This window comes from Periophthalmus magnuspinnatus, chromosome 12 (assembly GCF_009829125.3).
Source record: "Periophthalmus magnuspinnatus isolate fPerMag1 chromosome 12, fPerMag1.2.pri, whole genome shotgun sequence".
NCBI lineage: Eukaryota > Metazoa > Chordata > Actinopteri > Gobiiformes > Gobiidae > Periophthalmus > Periophthalmus magnuspinnatus.
The window spans coordinates 3,109,031-3,125,820 of NC_047137.1; the positions used below are offsets into that span (position 1 = coordinate 3,109,031).

At 42.5% G+C, this 16,790-nt stretch overlaps 1 protein-coding gene across 2 annotated transcripts; it reads right to left on the reverse strand.

Annotated features, from left to right (window-relative positions):
- Nucleotides 1–23: 23 nt before the first annotated feature.
- LOC117379688 (anthrax toxin receptor 1-like) lies at nucleotides 24–16,550 on the reverse strand. 2 transcript variants are annotated; one of them, XM_033976384.2, is made up of 18 exons: nucleotides 16,295–16,550; nucleotides 12,159–12,230; nucleotides 12,013–12,084; nucleotides 11,860–11,941; nucleotides 11,721–11,754; nucleotides 11,430–11,509; nucleotides 6,504–6,572; nucleotides 6,339–6,419; nucleotides 6,202–6,262; nucleotides 6,023–6,121; nucleotides 5,482–5,551; nucleotides 5,314–5,392; nucleotides 4,671–4,766; nucleotides 4,535–4,579; nucleotides 4,363–4,455; nucleotides 3,617–3,781; nucleotides 3,160–3,240; nucleotides 24–2,779 (listed from the first exon to the last, which is right to left on the reverse strand). In XM_033976384.2, the coding sequence occupies exons 1-18, from the start codon at nucleotides 16,444–16,446 to the stop codon at nucleotides 2,432–2,434; spliced, it is 1,779 nt and encodes a 592-aa protein (XP_033832275.1). In that variant the 5' UTR covers nucleotides 16,447–16,550; the 3' UTR covers nucleotides 24–2,431. The 2 variants fall into 2 exon arrangements, with proteins under 2 accessions (XP_033832275.1, XP_055081707.1); XM_055225732.1 differs by having other exon boundaries at nucleotides 12,159–12,246; nucleotides 16,295–16,345.
- Between the last annotated feature and the right edge of the window lie 240 nt (nucleotides 16,551–16,790).

Consider the following 16,790-nt stretch of genomic DNA (forward strand, 5'->3'; position numbering starts at 1 on the left):
CCACATTTTGGAAATTGTAAATGCTACAGTTATTTTGGTAAGCAAACTAAATCTGCTATGGGTTGTTGTTACACTTGATTCTTATATTGGTCAATGGAACAGTTAATTGTACTAAGACATGTTAAAATGTGCTCTGTGAACTCAAATTAATGACAATTATTGGAAGAAGAGTTTTGAGAATAATATCCAGATAAGAAACCAACTGCTAACTTTCCACCACAATATTTTTTACATTTTCCAGATGGATGGTGAAAATACCTTCAAATTTTTTGTTTGTAAAGTTAGCATTGGCCAATATAGTATCTCTACCTCAGTTACATTTTGTCTGTACTGAAGCTTTTTAATGCACTTTACATTACTTGCTATTTGCCATTAGTATTATAATGGAAGCTGTAAACACTAGAGCACATAGTATTCACCATATAGGCCCAGTACTGCATGCTTTTGTGTTGCTAACTCATTGAATTGCTATAAATGATGCAATTAAAGGTTAGAGATGAGATGCCAAAAAGTTCATATCGTAGTTTTTAGAGCCAATATCATAATTTCATTGATGTACACTATCCTTATATTGCCTTTCAGAGCGAAGGCAATAATGTCTTTACAGAGATCACAATACACTATAATTAATTAGTCCATCTATTACTCAATCACTCATGCCATGACAAAGACCAAAAAGAGAGAAGAGTGGGCAGGGAAAAGTGTCTTTGTTGGTGCACACTGCTGATCATGATAAGACGTTGGATTTAACCAGAATAGCAGATCATCAAAGGAATCGGGTTTGTGATTCAATTACATTTTTATTGTCACATCACCAGCCCCATTAAAAAGTTACATTTTATGTGCTCAAATTCATAGCAATTTGTCTGTGTTTAGACATTTCATTATAGGTTAGTAAGTATTTTGAATGAATCTGATTATTATTTTGATTCTAAAAGACCATTTTCATAAAATCTTTTACAATTCAGATTTTATGGCTTTCTATTACATAAATGAAGATGCAATTTTAACTCTATCCATGTTACCCATCTTGCCCAATGGCATATTTTTGTGGTTATTTAATCTTACTATAAGTATATTATGCAGTCCAAGTTTATTAATGTGTATCTATCTGTTACTGTTATTATGCTTTCTAGTTCTTTTTATTAAAAGCCATGCTGCCTTTGAAAACAGTGTTATGTTTACGCATTATTACTATTGCTATATAGGTGATGCTGCAGCTTTTTATAATGTCTCTATAAATGTATTAAAGTAAAAGTAAAAGTCTATGAACCCAGACTCAGGCTCGCCTTTTGATAGATTTTTTTAATACCAGAATATGTCTAAAAATGTAAATTTATCTGCTTAAACTGGGGTGCTGGATAAAATTATTATTTTCTTATGAAATTAAATGAGGGCTATTGCTTTTCCCGCAGCCTGTGATGGCAGTGGCTGTGCTGGCTTCTCTCTAGACACGCCTGTGAGCTCATAGCCATGGGCAGAGAGTCTGTCAAAGCACTTGAATTGCAGACTGCCGTGCACGGGCACATGGGAAAGATATTGTGGTCTTTGTTTTGGTGGAGCTGAATGGAAAAAGCATCCCGTTGACTCAGCTAACTGGATTCTGCATGGCTATCTTACATAATCCACTGCAATGAAAAATCACTGCTTACCAAAGTTTCTATGTGTTTGGACTGAAAGGAAACTGTAACTGCTTCATCCCAAGAGATGAGCTTTATTTTAAGACAATGAGCATTGACATATGCATGTTTTGTTTTATTTTTCACTCCCCCTGATTTGCTTAACTCACAGTGGCAACTCAGAAATCAGAGCAGAAGACTCTAGATGTTTTTTTTGAAAGCTGCTACATTTTCCACATATGTTGGATCCTAACAGCTGATCCCTCTCCAAACTCTTTTCTCCCTAACCTCCTCATTTGACACTTCAAAACTGTCAAAGCATGCCTTTACCCCCCAATTCCAAAACAGTACAATGGCCATCTCCTTTAGGTGTGTGTATTTAAATGCACACTGCATTAAATAAAGCCATCTAAATGTCTGTATAAGGACACTTGTCACTTTTTTCCTGAGTTCAGTCATAAGATCAACACAGGTTCAGCTCATAAAATGTGATAATGGTCATAATGTCTGTTTTACAGTCTCATCAATCTCATCTAAACTACATAATATCTAGGGTCACAACCATTAGTGCTAAAATAAAATTGTACAATAGTGTGCAGAAAAAAACACCACAGATAAACATCCTTATATCACAAAATCAATAGCAAAAACTTAATAAACTTAATATCAGTTAAATATACATAAAAAGCAGACAAGGTCAAATTAGGCTACTATTTTATTTCTCCAAAATACTAACATTTTCTTGTTGGAAAAAAAAAGATCAGCAAAAGCAGTTGTAGGATATCAGCAATGTGACAAGTCTTTAGCGCCGCTCAGATGTCCATGTTGGGGTGAGGTGGAGGCCGTGTAGGTGGGGGGGCTCTACAGGGTGGTGGTCCATTGGGAGGTGGGGGCACAGACCCATTGATTGAGGATGAGGGACGTTCTCTGTCTGGCGTGGGCCTAAATGTATTATAAGCTTTAAATGAGACTGAAGATGGTGGTGGTGTAGTTGGCAGGGGTGGCAGGGTGGAGGTGGGTGATGGGGGCATCAGACCCTCGTCTGACCATCGGTGCTGCTGTGGATGGGGTAGAGTATATACGGGTGTGGACGGATGGTTGTAGATAGGATAGCGAGGAGGAGGGTATGATGGACTCCGTTTGAATGTAATGCACTTGCCCTGTTAAAATGGACAGAAGAGAGATTAGGTATGGCTGTTACGCAACAGTTGTGTGTGTTCCTTCATTCCTTCAATGCACAACTTTCAGCAGATGGAAAAAGCACATTCCTCCCTCTATCCTTTTAACTAGTGTCAAAGAACAAAACAACATTCTGCCAAGCACTGACTAATAACTGCTGTAGACACAATGTGACAAAGACAGTTTTATACTGTTTTCTTCAGACATTAATGATTGTTTATTTGGTTTAATCAGGTCACAGTTAAATAGTGTTTATAAATCAAATTTCAACTTCTACTTTATTATTTTGACAAACTGTATAATTATTGGCCTTTTATATAAAAAGTAAACAGAGTTTTGTAGAAAAATGATTGTGACTGACCCTGTCTCCAGGATGAGGTCTCATCACTGACACTCTGTCATAACCTTTTCTCAAGACAACCCACAGGGCGTGAAGTTTGCCCTGAAGAAGAAAAAACATTATAACAACAAAAATTTGTGCATTGGCTGGCAGAGTTGAGCAGAGCTTTATTTGCTCACTCTTAAACAGTTTATGAGTCCATTAGATGAGGTTGTATCTGAACATATTTTCAGATGTGTGTCTTTGATTGTAGTATAGGAGCTTTTAATGCAAAAAGCACAAATTCCAAAAGAATGCATTTTATTTATTATAAAATAACTTTTCATCAGTGGCCATATTTTGAGGCACATTTCAGTGTTCAGTGGGTTTAGATTATTTTACAATACAAAAAAATCATAGTAAAAGTGAAATCTTTTTGGTTACAGTTTGAATACACATCTTTGTAGAAAACTGTGAGCATGCATGAGAGAGCACTCACCCTGATAGGAGAGTACCATTTCTGTGGGCGCACTGGCTTGTGTGTGTGATAGTACGGCCGTGGAACAGGGTAATCAAACTCCTGCTCAGGCATCACCACTCGAGCATTTTTTGCTTTTTCCAGTTTTGCTCCTTCTTCAGTAGAGCCCTTATCCCCCCATCGCACCTGAGGATGACACAGAGGTACATGTTTACAAATGTTTCTTGTGTCCCAACATAATACAGAATGTTAGTTACAAAAAAGCATGCTCATTCATTTAATTCCTTAATTTGGGTTAAGACATAATGAAATTCTCTTGGATTACATTTAGTTCTCTTGCAAGTTTCCTCAACAAATGGACCATAAAGCTTTTAAACGTGGTGCAGAGAATCAGGACAGGAAGCAGTGCATATTTTCCATACACATTTGTCTAATATTGAAAAGCTCTGGTCAGCAAAGGGACTATGTGAAAACTGTCTCCTGACAGATACTTTGTGACTCAGGTCTCTTCCAGAAGAGAACTGCACACTCATCTTTCCTTGGACAGTGCTGTACTTTGATCTCTCTACATAGTTTTGCAGTAATTCAAACGTGTTTTGTGCTGAGCATGCTGGTCTCAATCTTCAGTCTGGAATTAGTTTGCTATCAGTCCACATGTGTTAAAAAGAAATGCTATTCATAGATCCAACAGCTTGGAATCATCAAACTAGACTCTTGCTTTCATTGTCTGTTATTTAACATTGCATACAGCTTCTCATTTGCATTACCTCCATTCTCTTGATTCCTCCAACTCCTCGCCCTCCATAGTAGGAAGCATCGACTGTGGGCCACCGCTTTTTTGGATAATCATCATCATCATCCTGGGGGAGTGATAAAACCACAGCAATCATTTGTGCTAAAATCGTAACGCAATGCAATTTGTCAAGAGAATATACATACTGAGAAATCATCAAAGACTGAAAGAGGAGGTGGCTCATGAATCACCTGTATAAAAAAAAACAAAAACAACTTCTTAAAATAATTTAAAAATGTACAGTATTTCTTAGAGTTTCTGAAGAGTTGAATTGTGTCATACCACAGTGCAGCAGAGAGGCCAGAACCACCAGAGCAGAGCAGCTGTCAACAGCAGCAGTAGGATCAGCAGCGCTATGGCCACAAATGTACCATCAGACTGAAACACAAAAAAAGACAAGACAAATAAAAAAAAACATGAATCTAATCACAAAACATTCACTGCTTATGAATTTATAGTGTTATAAAGTATATTTTTTGTGGGGAAGGGGTGGTCAGAAGTGACTGTATAGAAGGGGGCAGCCTGGGCATGTCACAATTTTTGTGTTTCTAAATACACTTCAACAACTAGGTGTTGTGTTAGTTTTACTTTAGTTAGCTCCTCTCTTTAGGCAGATGTTTAAGGCAGTAACTTTAGACAACCCAGTCAGAATTGAAGAAGCAACGTGAATGAATGGTGAAAATAACTCACTCTTATAAACTCAATAAAATTTTCTTTTGCAATAGTTAATGTGACAGACAAATAAAAACACTTTTTTTTATTTATTTATAAAACATATTGAAATGACTTAATTGTCCCAAGTATTATCTTTTGCTTGATGATTATATTGTGATCTGGTTAATCACAATTATTAATTAACCAAATAATCTCATTTATTCCTTTACATAACTAAATAAGACTAATGCATTTTATTACTATAACTTACACAGGTAATTGCAGTGATCGTGACAGAGCTCGATATGAAGCTCAGACCATTGTTCATACTGACGTAGAGAGTAGCTGACCTACAAGGAAAAAAAGTCAAAATTTTACCATTTTTAGGGGCCATGAAGAATGTCTTTGTCAATGCATTCTTTGAAGATGCTGCACTTACATTCCCACTTTGTCCAAAACAGGAGCAGGGCACAGAAGATAAGTGTCTCTAACCTCAAGGGGTCTTTCCACTGAAAATTCACATGGAAAATAAAGTTTTACATTGTGTTTTGACTCAAGAAATTAACATCAAGTTAAACAGAGAGATTCAATGACAAAAATACTTTATATTGTTATTAAATTCCTGAGCTTCCTTGCTCATGGAAAAACGATCGAAAGCAGAAGGGTTGCGGTTTATTTATCCTGGCCTCATGAGTCTGTGTCTGAAGAGATCCACATTCCCCTCCGACATGTGAGAAGCCTGAGTGCTATACCAGCGCATTCAAAGGCACCAGGATTTGGGAGGAAAGACAGAAGCTTAAATCATTGTAAAGTGAAAAGGTCTGGCCCTCAGCTGGAAATGGCCAAAACTAACCTTACTCAGTTCACCTAAAGAAAGGTAGATGTCTACTTTTTGCATCTTAGCCACAAATACTCAGCAGAAGTCCATGTAATGTTTTGATTCAAGTACAATGTGTAAGGTCTAAAAGCTGTGAACTCACTTAGGGTGACTGTGTCGTTAATGCGGAAGCTGCACAGAACTTTCTGTACATTTCTTGCATGAAGGAAGCCGTTTCCCTTGACGACCACTTGAAAGGACTCTGAGATGTGTAAAATGAATATATAAAACATTACAAATACGCAATAGTGTGCAATTGATTGACTAATTTATATTTGTTACCTCCTTCACAGATACTTGATGGTTCTACAGCAAGAATCTCAATACATGATCGTTTAAGGATCTATATAAGTCAACAAAAACATCCTTATATATTGCTGATGTGAAATGAGTTTTGTGTTTTGTGTATTTTATCTCACTGAGTCAATGACGCCTTGCAGTGCTTGAAATCCATCATTAACAGGAAACACGTGATCCTTGCTGTCAGCGATGGTTGAAAGCTGTAAAATATTGGGTGAATGATTTCTGTATGACTGCGGATTAGAGGTATGATGAATTGTCTGGCTAATGTTAAGCTTGGATACCTGTGTTTCATTAAAGTCTTTAACTCCCACACAGTAGACAGTGGCACCGAGCTGCCGAGCTCTGCCCGCCTGCATAAAATGAAGAGAAAAAAAAAACTATAAGAGCTGGTCCCTTGTCTACTATGACTTTGAAAAGAAAGCTTTTGTGCATTTTCAGTCACTGATGTCATCTGTACTGGTATGTCTTTGACAACTGCAACAAAACAGCTGCTCCTACATATAAGATTGAGGCCACAACAGGTTTCACACAACTACAGAGATCAACTGTTATATTGAGAGTCTACTTTACTTGGCAGATCCCTTAAAACATTGTAATGATCTGATATTTTGTGTTTTAGTTCAGGAGTGACACCTTTTGTTGTTTTGGTGTTAATGTGTTGTTGTTAATGTAACTGCTATTGTATGTGACACTTTGTTGCTATGCCGGCAAGCGGGACGAGAAGGTTCTATTGTCAGTTAATGGTCAGTTAGTTAGTTAGGTCAGTTAGAGCTACCAAGATGAAGGTATTTCCTTCTGTGTAACTGAAGATTAAACTGGAGGAAGACACTGACATGCTAAGTAACGTGCTGCTGCCCCGTTGTCAGCTGGAGAACACAGAGAGAGACATGGCCAAACAATTCGTAGCAGTAACTGCTCTGAGTCCATCACACGCACCAAGGAGACGCACTGTGGCCCAGCCAGGGATGTTAAGTTTGCTCCATAGGTTGAAATGGTCTGTGCTTGTGCCATCAAAAACCCAAGGTATGACGGAAAGTCTGATTGGGAAGCTTTTCATGCACAGGTTGAACTGTTAGCCCAGGCTGTAAGACAGTCAATGGAAGAGATCCATCCATCCATCCATTTTCTTCCGCTTATCCGAAGCCGAGTTGCGGGGGCAGCAGTCTAAGCAGGGACTCCCAGACTTCCCTCACTGTGGACACGTCCTCCAGCTCCTCCGGTGGGACCCCAAGGCGTTCCCAGGCCAGCCGAGAGACATAGTCCCTCCAGCACACCTCCCTAGGGAGGCGTCCAGGAGGCATCCTGAGCAGATGCCCGAGCCACCTCAACTGGTCATCTCGACGTGTAGGAGCAGCGGCTCTACTCCGAGCTCCTCCCGTGTGACCAAGCTCCTCACCCTATCCCTAAGGGTGCGCCCGCCCACCCTACGGGGGAAACCCATTTCAGCCGCTTGTATCCGCGACCTTGTCCTTTCGGTCATTACCCAGAGCTCATGACCATAGGTGAGGGTAGGAACGTAGATTGACCGGTAAATCGAGAGCTTTGCCTTTGGACTCAGCTCCTTCTTTACCACAACGGACCGATACAGCAACCGCATCACTGCAGACGCTGCACCGATCCGCCTGTCAATCTCACGCTCCATCCTTCCCTCACTCATGAACAAGACCCCGAGATACTTTAACTCCTCCACTTGAGGCAGAGACTCACCACCCACCCGGAGAGAGCAAACCACCTTTTTCCGGTAGAGAACCATGGCCTCGGATTTGGAGGAGCTGATTCTCATCCCAGCCACACAAGCTCATGCTCCTTCCCCCCCAGCGAGGTGACATTCCATGTCCCCAGAGCTAGTTTCCATGTCTGGAGATCCGGTCGTCGAGGTCCCCGCCTTCGACTGCCGCCCGGATCTCTCTGCACCCACCCCTCATGGCTCCTCCCACAGGTGGTGGGTCCACGGCCCCACGTCGTTCCTTCAGGCTGGGCCAGGCAGGGCCCCGTGGGGAAAGGCCCAACCACCAGGCGCTCGCCGCCGAGCACCCACCCCAGGCCTGGCTCCAGGGTGAGGCCCCGGTAACGCCAATCCGGGCGACGTAACTGGCCTTGTTGTTTCTCTGTTCATGGGAGCCCTCCAATTAACCATGTGTCTCACTGAGGATGCTTTGTCTAGTCTGCTCCTCCTGAGTCCTGAAGACAGATGTGACTACACAGCTTTAGTCGGGGTTTGAAGAGAAGTTTCGGGTCCTGCTGCACCTCCAGTGTGCTTCGCTTGGAACTGTGTAGCCGCCGCCGTCGGCCCTGGTGAACAGCTTAGGGCAGTTGCCAATGTCAACTGAAGGACTGGTTCATTGCCCCTATGCACCGTGATCATTTTCTACAGGCCCTGTCGCCGTCTGACCTGTGGATACAGTCACCTTAGATCACTACAAGATACTGGACCTGGCTACAAACAGAGAGCTGGGAACCTGGAAACCCCAATGGCTGCTTTGAGTTGTGGTGGACCACACAGGAGATGCTGGGGGGATGCTGATACCTAGCCATAACAGTGAGAAATGTGAGCTGCTTTGCACTAGTGGACACTAGCTACATTGCTGACGCCAAACGTGTCGTGAAATATAGCAGTCATTACTCCTACTTCTGTCCAGTGACTTTATGGGTGAGAAATGACCCTGTTTGCTGTCCAGTGTGGGGGACTGTATACTGGGCCCTGAACTGCATAATGGACATCAAATGAGGCCTCTTAAAGTTTCTGAACAATCACACCATTTAAATGCACAAAAGACTTAAACTATTTCCTCCATGTATCACTCAATGCCCTCAAACCACATTGTTTGAGCCTGTTTTTGCCCATCCTTCCTGGGGTAGGAACTGTGACAGACAGGATGAAGCAGAACATAAACAGCTCTGGCAGTTGTTGTTTGAGTTTAAAGACAGGTGTTCCATGTTGAAAGATGATGACACTAGATGATGACACTAGAGATGCCCAACCCATCAGAATGAGACCAAGACAAGCAAGACAGGCATCTGCAGGTAAGGCTCTGCAGGAAATGCAAAAGGTAGGACTTACTGAGCCCTAAACAAGTTCCTGGGCTGCCCTTGGGGTAATGGTCCCAACGAAACAGAAAACTGACTGGCATTTAGGCCTCTGAATTATGTGACCAAGAAGGATCCTTATCCATGTGTTGATGAGGCCCAGCATTCTGTGGCAGGGTCTATATAGTTTTCTTCCCAAGACCTACTGTGTGCAGTGGCTACTGGCAGATCCCCCTTGCTCCAGAGGCCCATTCAAAGTCCACCTTCACCACCTCTAAGAGTCTATGGCAGTTTCAAGTCTTTCCTTTCGGCCTTTACAAAGCACCTGCAACCTTTGAAAGATTAATAGACAAAGTTCTGGCTGGCATTTCCAGTCAGAAGTTTGTTGTCTACCTAGACAACATCTTGGTACAGGAGGACTCCTTTGTGTCTTCAATGTGTTCCCTCAGACAACAACACCATGGATGATAAAGGGCAAACAATCATAGACTGCCCTGTTCCCACTGTAGCACTTGTTTTCTGCCCTTTAAAAAAGGGAAGACAGTTGTGTGATCACAGGAGTGCCATGCTCCATTTGAGACACTGCAGAATGCCCATGCGAATGCCTCCGTCCTCTCACCTCCAGATACCAGCCACAGTTACTGTGCAAAGAAGAAGTCCCAGGAAAACCTGGAGCAACAGCAGGCAATTAAGTGCACAACTGTTGGTTTGGATGAACTGGCTTATCATAAACTAATGTATGCATGTATGTATGTGAGTGTATTGTCCCCCAAGAGGAACTGGACAGTGAGATCAACCCAGTACTCACATGGATCACAAACCAGCAACGGCCCCTCTGGACTGACATTGCTGCCGTCTCCTGAGCTACTAAGGGACTTTGGTCATTTTTGGAGGCCTTGCACTTATGTGATGGGGTGTTACAAAGAGGGAGGAAAGAACAGGTCACCAACAGGTCTTGTGCCCTCCCCCAGCAGTTTCCTGCTGACTGCCCCATGGAAAGGCTAGGGATTGCTATTCTTGGTTCTTTCTCCTTGACAGAGAAGGTAGACAACTATGTCATCACTGCTATGGATTACTTTTCTAAGTGGCCTGAAGCATACAGCCTTCTGGATCAGGGAGCAGAGACTATAGTAAACGCTTTAAAGGAAGGCATGTTTAGTAGGTTTGGTGTCCCAGAAGCAATTTTTTTTGCAACCATGTGTGAAAAGCAAGGCTCCAACAAGATCCACACAACCCCTCTACACCCATAAAGTGATGGGCTGGGACTTTTGGATACCAGCTGAGGTGATGATGGGGAGACCACCAAACCATCAAACCAAAGTATCCCCGTAAACAGGACTGACTGGAATCTGCCCATGAGTTTTTTATATTTGACCAGGTAAGTCAATTGAGAACCTCTTCTCATTTGCAGTACTTGGCTAAGAGGCATAATACAGCACAAGCAGAATACATTCCTAAACCCTTACACATCAAACATAATGTGAAACCAGTTTGCCAGGAACCAGCTTGTAAGTGCAAGAGCAAGACAGAAGAAAAAATGGGGGACCAGGTCTGGATGTATAGCCCATCACGGAAAAAGGGCAGATGCCCCAAACTGGACAGTGACCGGGTTGGACCTTGCACAATCTTGGAGACACTAGGAGAGGTTGTGTACATGGTTCGGTTTCCATCTAGAGGACACAAAATGGCTCTGTACCATGATAGACTGGCCCCTTACAAGGATGTGAGAACCTCACAAAGACTTCACCCATTGTCTCTGACACCACCCTGGCTAATGCTGTAAACCTTTAGCTCCCCCAGTTACAATGTTGCCTCTCCCTCTGACACTGCACGTTCCTCTGCTCATGCCTTCTCCTTCACCTGAGGACCGGTGGCCAAGGAGGGTCCACAGACCCCCCAAGTCCAGAGGGACTTTGATAAGGTGAGGTAGTTCAGAGGTAACACCTTTTGTTGTTCTTGTAACTGTTTATGTTTTTCTTAGCGTAACTGCTGTATGTCACACTGTTGTATGTAATAGATGTGACACAGCTGGTCAATTAGGAGTCTGCTATGCTGCATTGACTGCTGGTGTTTTGTGCTTATTTTTGCGTGGGTTATGGCCTACAGTAGCCCTTGTGTTCAGAAAATAAACAAAAGCTACAAAGTGATTTCTTTATGTTGGGTCAAAGAGTCAACATTACCTCCCTTTGAGCATCCTCAAACTGATTTTCCCTTAGTTCTCCATCTGTCAGCGCAATGATCACGCTTGCTGTTCGATGAGCTGAAAGGACAACAGAGAAACACGCCTAGAAAACTGAAACAGCAACTTGTGAACAAAACTGCATTTCTCAAGGAGAAGTAGGAAACATTTTGAAGCAAGTGCCAGTTTTATTATTATTACTCTTACTTATTCATTTCATTACCGTATGTTTCAATAATGATTATTTCATCCAAAATGAGCAGACTGCTAAAAAGTAAAATATTGCACCTACCATCGCCACTCCTGTAGTAGATCTGTTCACTGGCCTGCAATAATACTTTCAGTGTCAGTGTCTATAAATTTAAATAGGGCTCATTGAAATGGTTTTGGGCAAGTGAGTGACCTTCCCATAGATCTCACAGACAACTTACTCTCTCCAAACCTTTGTTCAAGAAAGTGTCTCCACCGGGCTCCACCAAGTTGAGCTCCTCCAGCCCGACACGGATCTCTTCTCTGTTCAGTGACAAACAATGAGTGTAATTTTTCGAACTGATTTTTCGAACTGTATACATCCACAGCATCACCTGTCCTCTGTCAAAGGCATAAGTGTCCTCCCTGAGGTGGAAAACACAATGAACGACATCCGCAGCTGTGGACTAAACCAGACGGACAAACACATAAATTAAAATAAGTCCATGTTTTCTATACACATTTGTATATGTGACTTTACCTTGTGAATTTGTGTGCCAAGTGGACAACAAAATAGTAAATCTCATTCCAGTAGCCTCGGACACTGCCAGATCTAAAGAAAAGTTACACTTTTTTTCAAAATAGATTATAGATTAATTATCATGGAGTTAAAATAGTGTTTGGTCAAGTTAGCCTTTTAGGGAGAATTAAATATTTGAAGTTGCGATAACAATTTGGCCATGTCTTTGCTTTCCAATTCATGTCCCAGACTAGAGCTACTAAATAAAAATACAAAAACCCAAAGCAGTGTTGTTTATTCCACAGAACGTGTTCATCCAGATGTGATCTGATGGCACATTTCATCAGGCTGGGCCACTGTATAGAGTACATGTCTGTAAGATGTCGGCCTTTTTTTCTACCACGGGAGCTAACAGTTGTGATCATTACGGCCACTTATATTCCACCTGACGCCAATGTCAACAGGGCGCTCTCTCTCCTGATGAACACCATTAATGAACAGCAGCGGGTACATCCTGATGGTGTTCACATAATCGCAGGAGATTTTAACAAGGCCAACTTAAAGACTGTACTCCCTAAATTTTATCAGCATGTCAAATGTCCCACCAGAGGAGAGAACACCTTGGATCATGTGTACACGAACATCAAGCACGCATACAGAGCCATACCCCTCCCCCATCTTGGACAGTCAGACCATCTTTCCCTCCTGCTCCCCCCAGCTTATGCCCCCCTCAGACGCAGCGCCAGGCCCACCATAAAAACTATTAAAATCTGGCCGGATGATGCAATCCCCAAGTTGCAGGACTGCTTTGAGGAGACAAACTGGGACATATTTGAACATCAGGAGCTGGAGACATTTACAGGTTCGGTACTGGACTATACTATACTCAGTTTTTGTATTGATATTGTGACTGTGGAAAAGAACATTCTGGTTTACCCAAACAAGAAACCATGGATGACTAGCCAGGTCCACTCACTCCTCAGAGCGCATGATTCTGCCTTCAGATTAGGGGACAGAGACCTATACAGGGCTGCCCGTGCTGACCTGAAAAGAGGCATTATAAAAGCCAAGATGGACCTTAGGAGGAGCATAGAATCACACCTGTCTAGCCATAACACACGACAGATGTGGCAATGAATACAAGAAATCACAAACTACAAAGGCTGTCAAGCGACAACAGAGGACTTGAGTGAGCAGCTGGCAGAGGAGATAAACTGCTTCTTTGCTCGCTTTGAGGAAAAGCAGCACTCAGTGGCTCCAGGCCTGTACCCACCTCCTCCCTCCACCATCACGCCAGATTCCTCCACTACCCCACTCACTGTATCTAAGCACGATGTCAGACGAGTGCTTGAGGCAGTGAACCCTAAGAAGGCTGCGGGCCCGGACGGAGTACCTGGCAGAGTGCTCAAAGAGTGTGCTCACCAGGTCAACCTCATCTTCACCAGGATTTTCAACCTATCTCTAGCCCAGGCAGTTATCCCATCCTGTCTAAAATCAGCCACTATCATACCAGTGCCTAAAAAGTCTCCTGTTACAAGCCTCAATGACTACCGTCCTGTGGCCCTCACACCGGCGATCATGAAGTGCTTTGAGAGACTGGTCCTACGACATATCAAGGATTTTCTCCCAGCAGACTTTGACCCATACCAGTTCGCATATCGGGCGAGGATGCTATTGCCACAGCTCTCCACTCGGCACTGAGCCATCTAGAACAACAGCAGAGCTATGTGCGTATACTCTTTGTGGATTACAGTTCAGCTTTTAACACAATCATCCCGGACATTCTCATCACCAAATTGGATGCCCTTGGTTTCCCACTTCCTACAGGCGCCTGGCTTAAAGACTTTTTAACAAACCGACCCCAGACTGTGAGACTTGGCCCTCACCTCTCTCACACTCGCATGCTGAGTACCGGCTCTCCACAGGACTGTGTGCTGAGCCCCCTCCTGTACTGTCTCTACACATATGACTGCAGCCCGTCCAGTAACAGCAACCTCATTGTAAAGTTTGCTGATGATACAACCGTGGTCGGGCTCATTTCAAAGGGTGACGAGACGGCCTACAGAGAGGAGGTCCTGAAGTTGGCTGCTTGGTGCTCGGAGAATAACCTTGCTCTGAATACCAAGAAAACCAAGGAAATCATCATCAACTTCAGGAGGCACAGCACAGACCTCGCTCCCCTCTACATCAATGGCGAGTATGTGGAGAGATACACACTCTCCGGTTTCTTGGTGTTCTCATCTCAGAAAACATATCCTGGACTGAGAACATAACAGCTATCACCAAGAAGACTCAGCAGCGACTACACTTCCTGAGGGTGCTCAAGAAATATGATTTGGACCCCAGCCTGCTGCTCACGTTCTATCGTGCATCTATTGAGAGCCTGCTGACATACTGTATTACAGTCTGGTATGGCAGCTGTACCATGGCGGACAGAGAGAGGCTTCAGAGGGTGGTCAAGACAGCCCAAAAGATCATCGGCTGCCCTCTCCCCTCTCTGATGGATATTTACACCTCCCGCTGCCTCAGCAGGGCCAAAAACATTATTAAGGACAGCTCCCACCCTGGCTTCAATTTGTTTCACCTGCTGCCCTCGGGAAGGCGCTACAGGGCCATTAAAGCAAGGACCACCAGACTCAAAAAAAGTTTTTTCCCAAGTGCCATAACCCTGTTGAATTCACATATGCACTGACCTCTGACTTGTGCAATATTTAATATAGTGCAATATTTTTATTGAGTGCAATAAGTTTGATTGAGTGCAATATTTAATATGGTGCAATATTTAATACAGTGCAATATGTCTGACTGAGTGCAATATCTAATATAGTGCAATATTTAATGTAGTGCAATATTTAACAGTGCAATATTTATCAGTGCAATAGCTAATATAGTGCAATACTTGTTCAGTGCAGTATGTGACTCGGCAGTATTTACTTGTAAATTTTGTTGAGAGTTGTAGTCTGGGGTGTTTTAAATGTTTTAAATGTCTTAATGTCTGGCACTATCTTAGTTATATTGTGTTGTAGTGTCCCATGTCTGTCTGTATTGGAGGGTGAGTTGTTTTTAATCTCGTTGTGCATGTGTGTGGTGTTGTACATGTGTGTAGTGACAATAAATGCATTCTATTCTATTATGGAGACTAGAGATTCCAGTGTTTACATTACTTCCTTAATCCAATTGCTCTTTTAGAAGTGGTTGTCCAATCCTGTTAACGGTCCCAATTTGCTCTGGGATTCAAGGACAAATTACATTACAAATTTATTTTTCACATGTCTAAATAATGTCACATAATAATACATTGGTCAGAATTAAAATAAAGTTAAATAAATAAATACTTAATACAGTTGTGTAATTAATAAGGTACATTGCATCTTACGTTTTTTATAAGAACTTCATTCCAAAGTTTTACAATATTGTACAGCTTTGTACTAAACAACAGGTGCCAACTGGTCTGAAGTCTGGCTCAAACCAAATGGTGTGGCAAAGTCTAAATAAACAGTTTTCCTTCTCACTCTGCGCTGCTGGTCCCCTTCTCCTGTTTTCATTTATGCTGTGATGTGAGAGCGCACAGGCAGCCAAACACACAGAATCTTTGGAACATCTGGCTCTAATGGAGAAAGGGTTTCTGCAAAGTGAACGACTCAGAGCTGTGATCCTGGATATGTTTGACAAGCAAAGGATGACTCAATAGCATGACTTTATCAACAAATGCAAATAGATGTCAATAAACACAATGTAAATCCACAGATAAGCTAACTGGGCAGTAATAATGGAACAGAAGCACTTGGTAATAAAGGTGATGCTTCACTTCAAAACAAGGAGACAAATTACTTTCCATGACCAATTGTCTAGAAGCTTTGTGTTAACAGTTTTGACAGTTTAAATGCCTGTGTAACTAAACCCTTATGTTAGCTCTCTCACCATGGACTAAACTCAGAAAAAATGCAAAAGTACAATTGAAGATTATGGAGAACACTTAAAGCTCCCTCTTTTACAACTTTTGCTGCTGAATTAAAAGGAAGAAACTCAAAAGGCTGTGAAATAGAAAGGATGCAAAGCTTTTGTTACAAATACAAGCTTTATATGAGGCAGTCTGCGCCTAAATTTGGTCAAAATGTATTATTATCTTTTGTATCCATGATAAAAGACTCACTCACTTGTCCAAAACAAAGTAGAGATCAAATCCACCATAGCAGGATGAGCCTGCCTCCCTCTGGCTGTTGGTCTGTTGTGGAGCAGCAGGAACCATTAGGACGGTCAGCAGCCCGACCACAGAGAGCAGGACCTGCCTGCTCCAGTGCACACACATCCCTCTGCACAGATCTGAGCACACAGGTGTCACCCTCAGCAAAGAGGGAGTGCCATGCTGTGAGGCGAGAAGTGCTCTTCTCTGGATCTCAGTCCCATCTCCTCTGGAGCAATTGCTTGGACAGAGAAAAGCGGAGGGGGACGGGACACCAGCACCCTCTCTCTGCCAATACTTCACAGCACATGATCAGCTATGCCATGTGAAAAAAATGTGATATTAACAATATTATTGCCTTTTCAATAGGCTACTTTAATACACTTAGGCTACATGCTCAATAAGGTTTAGCTGCGTATGAAGCTATGTGAGTTATAGGAAATTTGTATAGACAATTCATTTTCTGTTAA

What these genes read in the sequence shown, in the direction of transcription:
- LOC117379688 (XM_033976384.2), bottom strand. Translation starts at nt 16,446, where the DNA reads ATGTGTGTGCACTGGAGCAGGCAGGTCCTGCTCTCTGTGGTCGGGCTG. An exon ending in TTGGCACACAAATTCACAAG is followed by an intron (nt 12,085 to 12,158) that starts GTAAAGTCACAT and finishes CGTCTGGTTTAG; the next exon opens with TCCACAGCTGCGGATGTCGT. An exon ending in TGCAAGGCGTCATTGACTCA is followed by an intron (nt 6,263 to 6,338) that starts GTGAGATAAAAT and finishes TGACTTATATAG; the next exon opens with ATCCTTAAACGATCATGTAT.